The following is a 15,663-nucleotide window of genomic DNA, read 5'->3' as shown; positions in this document are numbered from 1 at the left end:
GGAAGGATCCCGACCCAAAACATCGCCTGTCCAATTCCCTCCTCAGATGCTGCCTGACCTTCCAGTTACTCCAGCACTTTGCAGCAGGGGAGGGAAAATAGATCCGCCATGATCAAATGGCAGACTCGATGGGCCGAATGGTAAAATTCTGCTCCTATGTCTTTTGATTTTATAATCTTTGTTTTGATGCAGAATTTAGTCTTAATTTGGATGGAATATGAATGAACCACAAAAGCATGTGACTATTATCTCTAGCTTCTCACCTTCTCCAGCAAATAACCTGGATTTGTTGTAAATAATTTTAATGTTCTTAAAAATTATTGCTTTATTTTTTTCTAAATTAACGCACATTGTTTGAATAAAACAATTAAACCTCTGGCTCCTGTGTGGACATGGTGCACATCAATTAGTCTGCCGTGCTTGCTGGTGATGTTGAAGGATAATGTGTATTAGGTTCCCTACTTCCTTTTGTTTCTCGATTAAAAATTTCAAATTACAAATAAAAATTGAATGAATTAAATGACCATGTTCCATCATCATGGTAACTGTAGTACACACATCACTATTGATGCCACTTTCTTTCCTGCATCATGATCTCTCACTTCTTGGTCATTTATCATATCACTAACCCATGGTATCTTGGTTTGGATTTTCCTTCCGAACAACAATTCTGCCGGACTCTTCCCTGTTGTGCTGTAGCTCTTTCTGCTGCTATATGATAAGAGCTTCTCCTTCCAATCTTTGCCTTCTGCTTGGGCAATTCTCATCCTCTTTTCTAGAGACTGGTTCTGACGTTCCATTTCTCCATTAGCTTGCGGCCACTTTGGTGTAATTTTGTGGTGGTACACACCTGTTTATGTAGTTAGCAAACTTCTGAGAAATGAAAGACCCATTATCTGAATATAATGTTACTGATAGGCCGTGTCTTGCGAGGGTTTCCATCAATAATGCTAGTCTTTTCCAATGTTGTAGACTTCATTGTCGCATACTCATAATATCTGCTGTAGTAATCAATCACAACTAGTATTGATTCTCCTGATGGAAGTGGGCCTAGAAAACCACGGTGGCGCAGTGGTAGAGTTGCTGCCTTACAGCGAATGCAGCGCCGGAGACTCAGGTTCGATCCTGATTACGGGCGCCGTCTGTACGGAGTTTGTACGTTCTCCCCGTGACCTGCGTGGGTTTTCTCCGAGATCTTCGGTTTCCTCCCACACTCCAAAGACGTACAAGTATGTAGGTTAATTGACTGGGTAAATGTAAAAATTGTCCCTAGTGTGGGTAGGATAGTGTTAATGTGCAGGGATCGCTGGGCGGCGCGGACTCGGTGGGCCGAAGGGCCTGTTTCCGCGCTGTATCTCTAAAATCTAAACCTAAAAGACCTACAGCAACACCTTCCCATGGACCTGTTACACATGGTAACAATGTGTTTCGTATTGGCTCAGGTGGATTGGGTCGGCTTACCATCTGACATCCATGGCATGACCTCATATGTTGTTTCACATCTTTTTCCATCCCTGGCCACCATACTTTTGTACAAAGATTTTGTTTAGTTCCAACAACTCCTAAATGTTCTTCGTGAGCCAACTCGATCATCCTTGATCTCAGCTTTGTTGGGACTACGATCCTGTTTCCTCTCAGCACATACCTTCCAATTGTGCATAGTTCATCTCTGATAGCTGCATATGTCCTGTGAGAACATTCCTCCCAATCACCTCTTTGGATCTGCTCTCTAACATCTTGTAGTTCTGGATCCTAGTCCAACAATTCTTCTATTTCCCTTGTCAATCTCCTCAGTGGCTCTGCTACAGTAGCTAGGTTTGGAATAAATCTTGCACAAAAATTCACCAAACCACAAGAACTCCTTCCTTCAGTTGCATCTCTTGGTTCTCGAACTTCTTCCACAGCTTTAATCTAGCCCTCAGCTAGATTGATGCCGTAAATGGTCACTTTGTGGCCCAAAAAACAATTGTTTTCTGAAAAGCCAAGCAAGCATTTGTCCGCATTCACTGACAATCCAGCAGCCTTCAACCGAACTAATATCTACCCGAGTCTCTTATCATGTTCCTCATATGTAGTGCCATGAATGATGATATCATCTGAGATGTTTGCAGTTCCAGGAATTTAAATTACCTTTTGAATTTCATATTAGTAAATCTCTGGTGCAGCATTAACTCAAACAACAACCTCTTATATCGGTATAATCTGTAATGTGTGACTAAAGTAGTTACTTTCCTTGGCTCTGGGTCCAACTCCAACTGCTGATAACCCCACTTTAGGTCTAGCTTTGAAAATACTTTGCTTGTAGCTAGTTCATGTAGATATGGAGTGTCTCTCTCATATTATTGCCTCATTTACTTGTCTCATGTCCACTCAGAGCGTTCTCTCTCCATTTCGCTTTGGTACCACGACAACAGGACTGACCCATGGTGTTGATTCTACAACAGGTTCAATGATAACCTGTTCAATGAGCTCTTGGACCTTAGCCTCAACTTTTCTCTTAATCCAAATGGAGTTCTTCTCATGGGTTGTGCTACAGGCTTAATATTTGGGTCTATCTTCAGTTTGACTTGACGATCATGCAATTTTCCAATGCCTTCAAATACTGGCTTGAACTTCTTCTTTAAGTCCGCATATGACTTCAGTGAGTTCACATTTATCCCATTGGAATGGAAATGGGATACTTTATTGTCACATATGACAAGGCAGAGTGAAATTCCTTGTTTGCATACACAAGGTTACGACAAAGTTACAAAGTACCTCCTCCTTTGTTCTCACGCCCCTCCCCTCCCCTCCCTTACGGCGGTCCCCCCACACCGGGTCCTCCATTGTTCTTCCCCTCCCCCCCCTCATGGCAGTTCCCACATGCTCTCATCGACCGCGGGTCGACCCGCGAGGCTTCACCACTGCCTGGGGGCCTACCGCCGTGAGACTCCATTAGCGCCGCCGAGGCTTCACCGCCGCCGCCAATGCCCAATCGCTGCCACTGAGGAATCACCGCTGGCGAGACTCCACCACTACCGAGGCTCACCACTGCCATCGAGGGTCCATTTGGTTCAGGTAGCCTTCGCCGCCCAGCTTTTCCGCAGCCTCCTGGGAAGCCTGTGTGCAGCACACATAATGCTTGTGCAATTTCATGAGTGGCTCTACTTTCTCCTCAATTACCACAAATTCAGCCAAAATGTGCTTATCACCAGCTTGGACCTCTGCCTCGAAACATCCAACCATCTGGAGTGGTTTCAATGATGTTTGAAGATAGAATTCCTTCTCACACTTTCTTGAAGTGCATTTTATCTTATTCCGTTTTAAGTCTTCGCACAGTGCTCTATCAATAACATTGCTGTCACTTCCCGAGTCTACCATAATGTCGACTTCCACACCTACAATTCTCACCACCACCTTTGCATGCTCATTGTTGATAGCAAAAGCATATCCTGCCTCTATCCATGTTTCATCATATTTATATTCATTCAAACTTGGCGTAAATTTTAATAGTATCCATCTCTCTGCCCTCTTCTTCCTCCAAATTTGTTTGTTTTTCCATCATGTCATATCATATCATATCATATATATACAGCCGGAAACAGGCCTTTTCGGCCCACCAAGTCCGTGCCGCCCAGCGATCCCCGTACATTAACACTATCCTACACCCACTAGGGACAATTTTTACATTTACCCAGCCAATTAACCTACATACCTGTACGTCTCTTTGGTTTGCCTGGGGTTCGACACTTCTTTGCAAAATGGTATTGTTTCCCACACTTACTGCATGCTTGACCCCTGACAGGCAACATGAATCCTTGGCAAAATGTCCCAAATGTCCAAAAGTCCCATATCTAAAACACTCGCACCTTTGGAATGATCCTTCCCATGTCCATGTCCCTTGTGAGTGCCAGTAGATGTCACCTTGTTAACGTGGCTTCCTCCATCCAATCTCATGGTCTGATACAGTACTAGGTTTCTACCGCTTCAAACAGGCAGTTGTCAGTGTTTCCACGAATGTTAGCTCGTCACCTTTCTCCAACACTCGCGTCTCAAGTCATTTAATTTGCAACTTTGTTCAACCTGATTTGATTCTCCAATTCAGCTCCATAATTACAGCTCTCAAAAACTTAGCGTAATCTTGTGCCAAACTGAGCAATGCTTTCCCCCTTTCTCTATATCGATTGCCAGAATACATGTCATTGAAATGTAGCATTTGTTTGCACCACATAATGCTTCTTCAAAGCAGCAACAGCCATCGCATAATCTGTTTTTCCTCCTGTCTCTGGAAGTGTTTTGAAAGTCTCCTGAACTGAAGCTCCAGCACTGTACAATAACAATGCTCTCCATCGTGTGTGCTGCATCGGCATTGTTCCTTCAACAAACAGACCTAAACTATCTGTAGCAGTCAAATTCCTCTAACCATACCTCAAACTTTGTACTCACAACACTCGCCTCCCCATTCGGGTCGAATGAATTCAAAAATTTGAATTCCAGCTGCTTCAAAAGTTGAGCTAAACAACTACTAGTTCATCCTCGTCGCCAATGTCAGATCCTCGCCTGGATCTGAATGTAATAAACCCACTTCAAGGACACTGAACATAATTGCTTTGGTTTATTCGTCCATCATTCCTTTACATTCTGGCAAGATGCATCCTCTGACCTTTCTGACAGAGTAACCCGTGAGACATTTAAATATGCTGTCAGTTACCATGACAGAGGAACAGATATACAGATCTTTCTTCACAACTGCGCACGGTAAACTCGTCAGTTAATCAGTCCCTGTAAACTGAAGAAGGGTCTCAACCCGAAATGTCAGCCGTTTCTTCTCTTCAGAGATGTTGCCTGACCCGCTGAGTTACTCCAGCAGTGTGTGTCTATCTTCGGTGTAAACCAACATTTGCTGTTCCTTCCTACACCTGTAAACTGTGCATTGTGTGAAGTGTGTAGCTCTAGTGGGACGACCTGAGGGAGCGGATGGGATTGTGAAACAGGATGTTTGGTGGTCACCGTCAACTCAATGTGCATGCTCCAACGCGACTTCAACTGCGAAAGGATCCCATAAAAATGGTGCAAAGACTCAGCAGGTCGAGCAGCCTCCATGGAGAGGAAACCTCGGGCAACGTCGGTCGTCATTGTGACCTCAGGGCGCCGGCACTCCCTCATGCGCACGCGCCAGTCTGGCACTACCCGCTGCGCATGCTTTTTACCGGCACACTCTGGCGGGTCCACGTTTTGCGCATACGTATCGCCGGCACGGGCAGCCGGTCACCGCTACTATGCATGCGCACTGCCGGCCTGTTCCTCCGTCCCCGCTACTGCGCATGCGTCCCACCGGCGCCCGGCAAGATGGTGATGGGCGTTGCGTGAGAGGGAGGGAAGGGTCGTGGCTGTGAGGAGATCGCTGGCCGCGGGCTGCAGGTACCGGTAAGGGGAGGAGAGGGGAGGATCGGGCCGGCGAAAGTGAGTCGGAGCCCGGGCCGTTCCCGTGTTGGGGATGGGCGGGGCGAGGCGGGGTGAGCCGTTGGATGAGCTCACTGGGTGCGGGGGTGGCCGCCGACATCCGCCGCCTGCACCGTCACCGTCACGGGCGAGGGTGGCGGGACGGGTGTGGAGGGGGCACCGTGCGTCCGGGGGAGGCCGGTGTGGAGGGGCGGGGGAGTGAGCACCGGGCCGGCTCCAGTCCGCCCGCTGCCGGCCGAGAGGCTCCTCCCTCCCCCCCCCCCCCCCCCCCAACGCCGCGGGTGGAAGCGGCGCCCGTTCAAACCTCAGCGCGAAACATCCTCTGGCATTTTTAGCAGCGACTGACCGTCAGACAGCGGGGAGCGACCGTCAGACAGCGGGGAGCGACCGTCAGACAGCGGGGAGCGACCGTCAGACAGCGGGGAGCGACCGTCAGACAGCGGGGAGCGACCATCAGACAGCGGGGATAACGGGGAGTGAGCGTCAGACAGCGGGGAGTGACCATCAGACAGCGGGGATAACGGCGAGTGACCGTCAGACAGCGGGGAGTGACCATCAGACAGCGGGGATTACGGCGAGTGACCGTCAGACAGCGGGGAGTGACCATCAGACAGCGGGGATTACGGCGAGTGACCGTCAGACAGCGGGGAGTGACCATCAGACAGCGGGGATTACGGCGAGTGACCGTCAGACAGTGGGGAGTGACCATCAGACAGCGGGGATAACGGCGAGTGACCGTCAGACCGTGGGGAGTGACCATCAGACAGCGGGAATTGACCGTCAGATAGCGGGGATAACAGGGAGTGACCGTCAGACAGCGGGGGTGACCGTCAGACAGCGGGGAGAGACCGTCAGACAGCGGGGATAACAGGGAGTGACCGTCAGACAGCGGGGGTGACCGTCAGACAACGGGGAGTGACCGTCAGACAGCAGGGATAACGGGGAGTGATCGTCAGACAACGGGGAGTGACCATCAGACAACGGGGAGTTACCGTCAGACAGCGGGGAGTGACCGTCAGACAGCGGGGATAACCATCGGCGAGCAAAGAGCGGCGAACAACTCGTGGTTAACGGGGAAGTGGGAATAGCCAGCGGCAAGCGGGCAGTAGCTGGTGGCGGGGCCCGGCCCGGCCTGACCCGGTGCAGACACTCACCAGTGAGTTTCACTCCCACGGCAACCACTCGCCTTTAACGCTGCAGAAAGAACCAAGCGTTTGCGTGTAGGCGGACGTGCTCCTGGTCCAAAGTAAGTCAAGTCAAGTCAATTTTATTTGTAGAGCACATTTAAAAACAACCCACGTTGGCGAGAAGCAGGTCGTTGTGTACCTTCAACAAGGTAGACTCTGTGCTGTGGTGGGCTCTGAAACCTGACTGGAATCTTTCCAGGATGGTGTTTTGGTGCAGGTAGGGCACTAATTGGTTTAGTGCCTCAATAGTGCAGATGTTGGGGGCAGCTGTGAGAGCCTCGGAGAATTTACTGGCAGTCAATGAATTTATGTCGCGGGAGTAGCGAACAGGGAGATGAGATTTTGCGGGAGATAAAGGCAGAGATGCGTCAAAAATGATAGCGCTGTGGTCCGATAGACAGGCTTCAGTAGTTTCAATGTTGTAGATTGGGAATCCGGACGATAACACTAGGTCGAGAGTATGGCCTAACTTGTGAGTGGGTCCCGTGGTGTGAAGAGTCAGATTGAAGGACTCAACCAGGTGCATAAATTCACTGGGTTTTACTCAGTGAGAAAGAGGCAGAAGCTTCAGGATGGAGGTTCCCGTTGCAGGGACACGGGAGCATTCATCGGTCATCAGAAGGACAGACACACAAAATGCTGGAGTAACTCAGCCCGTCAGGCAGGATCTCTGGAGAGAAGGAATGGGTGACGTTTCGGGGGATATTGAAGGAGCGCACTGTCAATCGGCGGACGTGGGTTCTGGGAAGAGTGGAGATGGCAAAGATCTGAAACTAGGGGGGAACATTTCACAGCAAACGCGCGAAGCTGGATGAAGTCAACATGTCAGGCAGCATCTGTGGAGGGAATGGCGAGACAAGAGTTTTGTGTCCAGACCCTTCTTCAGACTGATGAATTTCCTCTGCAATCGTATGTAGTGTGGTAGTGTAAACTAAACTATTCCAGTTCTGGTGCAATCAATGCTTTATAAAATGTCCTGAGATATAGAGAGAGATCTATGCTTTCCATGATCTCCCAGTGGATCCAGATTACCCACAGTTGAAGTGGTGGTAGGGGCCGATTGACTAGGGAACTTTGTCTTCTAGATGTTCAGTCTTAAGAAGGGTTCCAACCTGAAACGTCGTCTGTCCACCCTGGAGATCTTGGTTTTTAACCTTCTGCCTAATTACTATATTCACAATCCAGGACCTCATCTCCCATCCTGTCTATCTGCCTCCTGTATGTTGGCGAGACCAAGTGCAGGCTCGGAGGTCGTTTTGTTGAACGCCTCTGCTCAGTCCGCCGTAACCTATCTGATCTCCCAGTTGCTCAGCACTTTAATTCCCCCTTCCATTCCCAATCTGACCTTTCTGTCCTGGGCCTCCATTGTCAGAGTGAGGCCCAGCGCAAATTGGAAAAACAACACATATTTTGCTTGGGTAGCTTACACCCCAGTGGTATGAACATTGACTTTAACTTCAAATAGTCCTTGCTTTCCTGCTCTCTCTCCATCCCCTCTCCCTTTCCAGTTCTCCCACCAGTCTTACTGTCTCTGACTACATTCTATCTCTGTCCGGCCCACTCCCCTGACATCAGTCTGAAGAAGGGTCTTGACCCGAAACGTCACCCATTCCTTCTCTCCTGAGAGTTACTCCAGTATTTTGTGTCTACCTTTGATTTAAACCAGCATCTGCAGTTCTTTCCTACACATCTCATCCTGTCTATATTGTTGGTACCAATATCTACTATAACTTCTGGCTATTCAATGTGCCTTTTCAGAATGACCTGAAGGGGCGTGGCTGTGTTCTGCAGCTGCGGTTCACCGGCAGTCTCTCTGTTTTTTTTGTGTGTTTTTTTGTCATTGTTGATGTTAAATGTACGTTTTGTTTTATTTTTAATTCTGTGTATGTAGGGGGGTGGTGGGGGGGTTGGGGGAAACCTTTTTTTAAATCTCCTCCTCAACGGAGATGCGACTTTTACCGTGTCGTATCTCCGTTCGCGCAACGGCCTAACAACGTGGAGTCGGCGGCCTCCAGCTGGGATCGACCTCGAAGACTCCGGTCGCAGGGCCTGGACTTACCATCTCGGAGGCTTCGGCCGTGGGCCCTGCAGACTGCAACATCTGGAGTTCGCAGGTCCCTGGCTGGCGACCGGCTTTTGGGAGCTCCAGCCGTAGCAGCTTCGACCGCCCCGAAGCACGAGGCACGATCAAACCGCCCCCAGGCCCTTCATCGCCCTGCGTGGCCCGGCCGCAGCACTTTACATCGCCCGGTGGGGGCTCAGGACTTTCATCGCCCTGCGTGGCTCGGCCGCGGCATTTTCCATCGCCCGGTGGGGGCTCAGGACTTTCATCGGCCTGCTCGGCTCGACCCTGGGACTTTCCATCGCCCGGTGGGGGCTTCAAGGGGTTGGGAGCCTCGATCGCCTCGTGGCGCCACGGGAGAAGAACGAGTGAGGGTATGCCTAGAGCAATCACTGTGATGGCTGTTTTGTGTAAAAAATTGTATCTGTGTGTCTTGTGTTCTTTAATGTCTACTGCCGGACCCTGACGTGAGAGGACGCTGGCGTTGATTATTTGCCGCTTTTCCGTCAGGATAGTTTGTCTGTTTGTCTGTTTGTTTCTATGTTAATTGTATTTGTAAAGTGCTTTGTGCATGTGTTAAGGCGCTATATAAAATAAATATATTATTATTATTATTATTACCTGTACCTGCTCGGAGACATTCTTGACCAGACACCATCCTGTCGCCAAAGAAATTCTGTCTCTGCCTCTGACTGTATTATCCCCATCACTGCAGTTCGCCTACACTTCCAGCTTCTCTGCTGTACAGCAGCCAGTCATATTGCCATGCTACTATTGGTTTCCCTTGACAAGCCACTTGCACTGCGGCATCTAAAGTGACATACTTGTTAGGGAGAGAAACAGCCAAAGGCGATTCCCGATTTTCTCTCCGGTCGATCACCCGTATATCCAGCACATGAGCCCATGGTGTGACATGCTATTGTTCCCATTTCCTGCCTCCTGCATGCTCCTGAATGGCTGATGTGGTCTGAGAGGAGTTGAAACTGGACTTATTTCCTGCAATTGTATTCGTCCGGGGCAATTGCATTCTCCCTGATCACCCACATTTCATAGAAGTAGCAAACCACTCTATTGACTGCCATTTCAAACTCTGAAGTTAGTATTGGGGTAACAGGAAAGACCCAGCCTTTACTTGCTGGTCCTTGTCACAGCTCGGCCTTCTCACTGAAGCCTCAAACATAGCACCTCAAAACGGCTGGTTCCCAAATAACCACTCAGCTATAGCGTACAGGCTTTTTAAATTGCTTCTTTCCCTTCTGCAAATGTTAACTGCCTGTAATTTGCTAGAGATAGGCACAAAATGCTGGAGTAACTCAGCGGGACAAGCAACATCTCTCGGCATTAGGAATGGGTGACGGCCTGTCGAGGTCCTTCTTCACACTAGAGTCAGGGGAAAGGGAAACGAGAGAGATAGACAGCGATGAGGGATGTAGAACAAACAAGGGATTATAGAACAAATGAATTAAAGATATGCAAAACTGTAACGATGATAAAGGAAACAGGCCCTTGTTAGCTGTTTGCTAGGTTAGAACGAGAAGCTGGTGCGACTTGGGTGGGGGAGGGATGGACAGAGATGTAATGCAGAGGTTAATTGAAGTTAGAGAAATCAATATTCATACCACTGGGTTGTAAGTGGCCCAAGCAAAATATGAGATGCTTTTCTCCAATTTGCATTTAGCCTCTGACAATGGAGGAGACCTAGGACAGAGGTCAGGGTGGGAAGGGGAAATAAAGTGTTTGGCAGTGGAGCGGACAAAATAAAGTGCTTGGCAACCAGGTGATCTGGTAGGTCCGGGCAGACTGAGCGAAGGTGTTCAGACTGAGTGAAGATGTTCAGCGAAACGATTGCCCAGTCTTCGTTTGGTCTCGCCGTTGTAAAAGAGTCCACATCTTGAACAGCAGATACAGTAGATGAGGTTGGAGGAAGTGCAAATGAACCTCTGCCTAACCTGAAAGGACCTTGGGTCTTCTGGATAGAGTCGAGGGAGGAGTTCTAGGGATGGGTGTTGCATCCCCTTTGGTTGCAGGAGAAGGTACCTCGGAAGGGGGTGGTTTGGGCGGGAAGGGATGAGTTAACCGGGGAGTTGCGGAGGGAACGGTCTCTGCAGAATGCGGAAAGGGGTGAAGGTGGGAAGCTGTGACTAATGGTTGGATCCCGGTGAAAATGTATGTGATGGCTGATGGGGTGAAAGGTAAGGGCCAAGGTACTCTGTCTCTGTTGTGACTAGGGAAGCAAGGGCGGAGCTGCGGTGTACCAAGGAGACACATGAGGGCCTCATCTATGATGGGAGAGGGGAACCCCCGTTCCCTAAAGAATGAGGATATCTTGGATATTCTGGTATGGAACACCTCATCTTGGGCACAAATGCGGCATAGACAGAGGAATTGGGAGTAGGGGATAGTGTCTTTGCAGGAAATAGGGTGGGAAGAAGTGTAGTTGAGATAGTTGTGGGGGTCAATGGGTTTGTAATAGATGTCGGTCGATAGTCATATCTCCTGTGATGGAAATGGTGAAATCAAGAAAGTGGAGGGAGGTGTCGGAGATGGTCCAAGTGAATTTGAGTGCAGGATGGAAATTGGTGGTGAAGTTAATGAATTCCATGAGTTCTGCATGGGTACTGAAGGTAGCACCGATGCAGTCGTCAATGTAACGGAGATAGAGTTCGGGGATAGGGCCAGTGTACGCCTGGAACAGGAATTGTTCAAAGTTTCCTACAAAGAGGCAGGCATAGCTGGGGCCCATGTGGGCCCATAGCTACGCACTTGATTTGGAGAAAATGGGAGGAGTCGAAGGAGAAGTTGTTGAGGGTTAGGACCAGCTCTGCTTGGTGGAGGAGAGTGTTAGTAGAGGGAAATTGGATGGTTCTGCAGTCAAGGAAGAAGCGGAGGGCTTTAAGGCCTTCCTGTTGGGGGGTGGAGGTGTAGAGTGACTGAACATCCAATTTGCCGGGTTCTTGCCTGTTTACTATTTAGTTTAGTGATATAGCATGGACCTCCGAGTCCACACCGACCATACTAGTTCTATTTATCCCACTTTCTCATCCACTCCCTGCACACGAGGGGCAATTTACAGAGGTTAATCAACCTACAATCTTGCGCGTCTTTGGGATGTGGGTGGAGACTGGAGCATCTGGAGGAAACCCATGCAGTCAGAGAGAACGTGCAAACTCCACAGCACCCGAGGTCAGGATGGAACCCGGGTCCCTGGTGCCGTGAGGCAGCAGCTCAACTGCCCCACTGTGCTGTTCTTCTTGCCTAGTTCACAGCTTTTTAATACTGTGTAATAGCAAAAAGAGTTCATGCCAAGATAACGAATATGGCAGTAGTGATGATCTGAAATGTATTTATTTTTTAGATTTATTTTTTAGATTTAGATTTAGAGATACAGCACAGATACAAGCCCTTTGACCCACCGGGTCCGCGCCGCCCAGCGATCCCCGCACACTAGCACTATCCTACACCAACTAGGGACAATTTTTACTTTTGCCCAGCCAATTAACCTACATACTTGTACGTCTTTAATGCAATAAGTAAAAGAAGTAAGGCAGATGAAATTAGAGCCTCAATTGGTACATGGAACTACAAAAAAGAAAGAAAGACGAATATCTGGCCTTTAGTTGTAATGCCGTTTGTGTGTATTTATGGCCTTTGTGGCCCTAAAGTGCCTGAATATCTTAAAGAATATGCAGACCTTAAATTGTGCTGACCTTAAAAAAAATTTAAATGTAATGTTTCTTTATCACTAAATCTGCTTTAATTTCTCTTTTTTACCTAGAAATGGATCTAACTTCTTCCATGAAATCTCTGTTGCTGGCTATCACACAATATAAAAATGCCAAATCTGACAACAATGCATTACAAATACAAAGGCAATTGGATGTAAGTACAGCACATACCGTATGAAAGAAATGTTACTAGTTTGATATTTTGCTTTCCTGCCTGGTTATTTCTCTTCCTCTCCCACTCCCCTCCTGCCTGCTGCTCTCCCTCACTGCCTCCCTTGGGCCCATGAGCTCTGACCTCTCACAGCTAACAGGAACCATCGTTGAACCAAACTCTATGTTGGACGTAGCTGAATCTTGAATTCCAACAAAGTTGTTAATAATCTGGGTTCAGCTGAATTTCATGGGTGCCTTTTTCAGTATCCCAGGGTTTAACCGTTGTGCCAGGCTGGAATCCTTTACACAGTCATGATGGTTGCAGATGCAGCCTCTCTGCACTAAGCCAAGCCATCCATTCTTCTAAGACTGAATTTCCTTTGCTCTTTGCGGGTTGGGATGAAAAGAAAAAGTATTCTTTCTACTCTAGCTTTGAATCAATCAATTTTACACAAACCAGGTCACAAATGCATTTCGAGAAACTTTTGGTCCATCAAGAATTTGAGAAGCACATAGCCACTCATGACTGATATTATTTCTGTGAAGGATTGTCATGAGAGAATTTTTTTTAGAAACTCCCATTTGCACTCACTTTTGTCTCCAGTGGCCATAGTTCCAATGGGAATAATATCTTTTAACTATCCAACCAGCACTGGTATATCTTAAGTTCTGTGTTGTTTGAAACCTGGCGATGGACAAAACTAAGCTATATGGGTAAAGAAAGAATTTATATAAACTAAATACAACTGATTCCTATCTTTCCTACAGAGGACATTGAAGTCGCAGATGTTGATACCGGAGCATTATTACAAGTCCCAGAATATCAGTTGACAATATATGCAAATTTGTTTTGGTCAGCTACTGTTTGTGCTCCTGATATATTTTAAGTGGCTTAAACGCATTACGATGAAAAAATATATTCCAACTCAAAACTTGTATTTGCATTGGCAGGGAATATAAAAACTGACTGTAAAAGCTTCTTTAGAGAACCACCGGATGGCGCCAGCAATGGCTGCCTCGCCAACAGTCTGTCTGTCCCTTCCTTCTTTGTTGTTTGTTTGTATGTGTTAAATTATGTTTTTAGTGTTCTTTAGTTTGTTTTATGTGGGGGGGGGGGGTTTGGGGGAATCTAATCTCTTACCTCGACGGAGATGCGATTTTTTTTTTCCCGTATCGTATCTCCGTCCGCACTGTGGCCGAACATCGAGGAGTTGGCGGCCTTTGCTGGAGACCGATTTTGGGAGCTCCACCGCGGGAGCCTGTGGACTTACCATCACGGAGCTCACAATCCCTTTGCCAGGGATTGACCTCTGGACTCCAATCGTAGGAGCCTGTGGACTTCAACATCGAGGAGCTCGCGGTCTCTAGTCAGAGACTGACTTTGGGAGATTCAAGCCGTAGGAACTTCGACCGCCCCGATCGCGGGAACTTCGATCGACCTGACGCGGGGGCTTCGATCGCCGGCTGCGGGAGCTTCAACAGCTGGCTGCGGGAGCTTCGAACGCCCGGACTGCGGATGGTTCGACTGCCCCGACCACAGGAGAATAAAAAAGAAGAAGTTGGACTTTATTGCCTTCCATCACAGTGAGAAATGTGGGGGATCCACTGGGTGGATGCTTATGTGACTTATGTAGTTGTGTATCTTGTTGCTTTTTTTTTGTATGGCTGTATGGTAATTTGAATTTCATTGTACCTTAATTGGTACATGTGACAATAAATTGACCTTTGACCTTGAGATATGTAAAATAAAAGATTAGTGAAGGCAAATGGAGGTCCCTTACAATCAGAGACAGGTGAATTTATAATGGGAAACAAGGAAATGGCAGAACAGTTAAACGAGTACTTTGGTTCTGTCTTCACTAATGGAGACACAAACAATCTCGTAGAAATACTAGGGGACCGAGGATCTATTGAGAGGGAGGAACTGAAGGGAATCCACATTAGTCAAGAAATAGTGATTGGTAAACTGTTGGGACTGAAGGCAGATAAATTCCCAGGGCCTGATGGTCTGCATCCTAGAGTACTCGAGGTGGCCCTAGAAATCATGGATGCATTGGTGATCATTTTCTAATGTTCTCTAGATCAGGATCAGTTCCTGTGGACTGGAGGGTAGCTAATGTAACCCCACTTTTTAAGAAAGGAGGGAGAGAGAAAACAGAATTATAGACCAGTTAGCCTTCCCCATCGGGAGTGGGGAAGATGCTTGAGTCGATTATTAAAGATAAATAAATCTTATTGAGTCGATTATTAAAATGTTATAGCGGCGCATTTAGAAAGCAGTGACATCGGTCAAAGTCAGCATGGATTTATGATGGGGAAATCATGTTTAACTGATCTTCTGGTATTTTTTGAGGATGTTACAAGTAGAATGGATAAGGGAGAGCCAGTGAATGTGGTGTATCTGGACTTTCAAAAAGCCTTTGACAAAGTCCCACATAAGAGATTAGTGTGCAAAATTAGAGCATGTGGTATTGGGGGGTAGGGTATTGACATGGATAAAGAACTGGTTAGCAGACAGGAAGCAAAGAATAGGAATTAACGGGTCCTTTTCAGAATGGCAGGCAGTGAGTAGTGGGATGCCGCAAGGCTCAGTGCTGGGACCCCAGTTATTTACAATATTAACAATTTAGACAAGGGAATTAAATGTGACATCTCGAAGTCTGCGGATGACACAAAGCTGTGGCAGTGTGAGCTGTGAGGAGGATGCTATGAAGCTGCAGGGTGACTTGAATAGGTTGGGTGAGTGGGCAGATGCATGGCAGATGGCAGTATAATGTGGATAAATGTGAGGTTATCCACTTTGGTGGCAAGAACAGGAAGGCAGATTATTATCTGAATTGTGTCAGATTAGGAAAAGGGGAGGTGCAACGAGACTTGGGTGTGCTTGTACATCAGTCACTGAAGAAAGCAAATGGCATGTTGGCCTTCATTGCGAGTGGATTTGAGTTTAGGTGCAAGGAGGTTCTACTGCAGTTGTACAGGGGCCTGGTAAGACCACATCTGGAGTATTATGTGCAATTTTGGTTGCCTAATTTGAGGAAGGACGTTATTGCTATTGAGGGAGTGCAGTGTAGGTTCACCAGGTTAATTCCCA

General features: G+C 47.6%; 1 protein-coding gene across 4 annotated transcripts in view; it reads left to right on the top strand.

Moving 5' to 3' along the window:
* The first annotated feature begins 5,304 nt into the window (after positions 1-5,304).
* Positions 5,305-15,663, top strand: part of cip2a (cellular inhibitor of PP2A) — a 39,517-nt gene continuing 29,158 nt past the window's right edge. Inside the window, exons 1-2 of one of the 4 annotated variants that reach the window (XM_078409001.1) lie at positions 5,305-5,400; positions 12,467-12,570. In XM_078409001.1, coding sequence (XP_078265127.1) covers positions 12,469-12,570 — 102 coding nt within the window. In that variant the 5' untranslated portion in view covers positions 5,305-5,400; positions 12,467-12,468. Of the gene's footprint in view, positions 5,407-5,696; positions 6,689-8,717; positions 9,066-12,466; positions 12,571-15,663 lie in introns of those variants that run through there. The other 3 variants (XM_078409003.1, XM_078409002.1, XM_078409004.1) reach the window with 3 other exon arrangements.

Source organism: Rhinoraja longicauda, chromosome 12 (assembly GCF_053455715.1).
Source record: "Rhinoraja longicauda isolate Sanriku21f chromosome 12, sRhiLon1.1, whole genome shotgun sequence".
NCBI lineage: Eukaryota > Metazoa > Chordata > Chondrichthyes > Rajiformes > Arhynchobatidae > Rhinoraja > Rhinoraja longicauda.
This window is presented reverse-complemented; position numbering and strand designations above follow the sequence as displayed.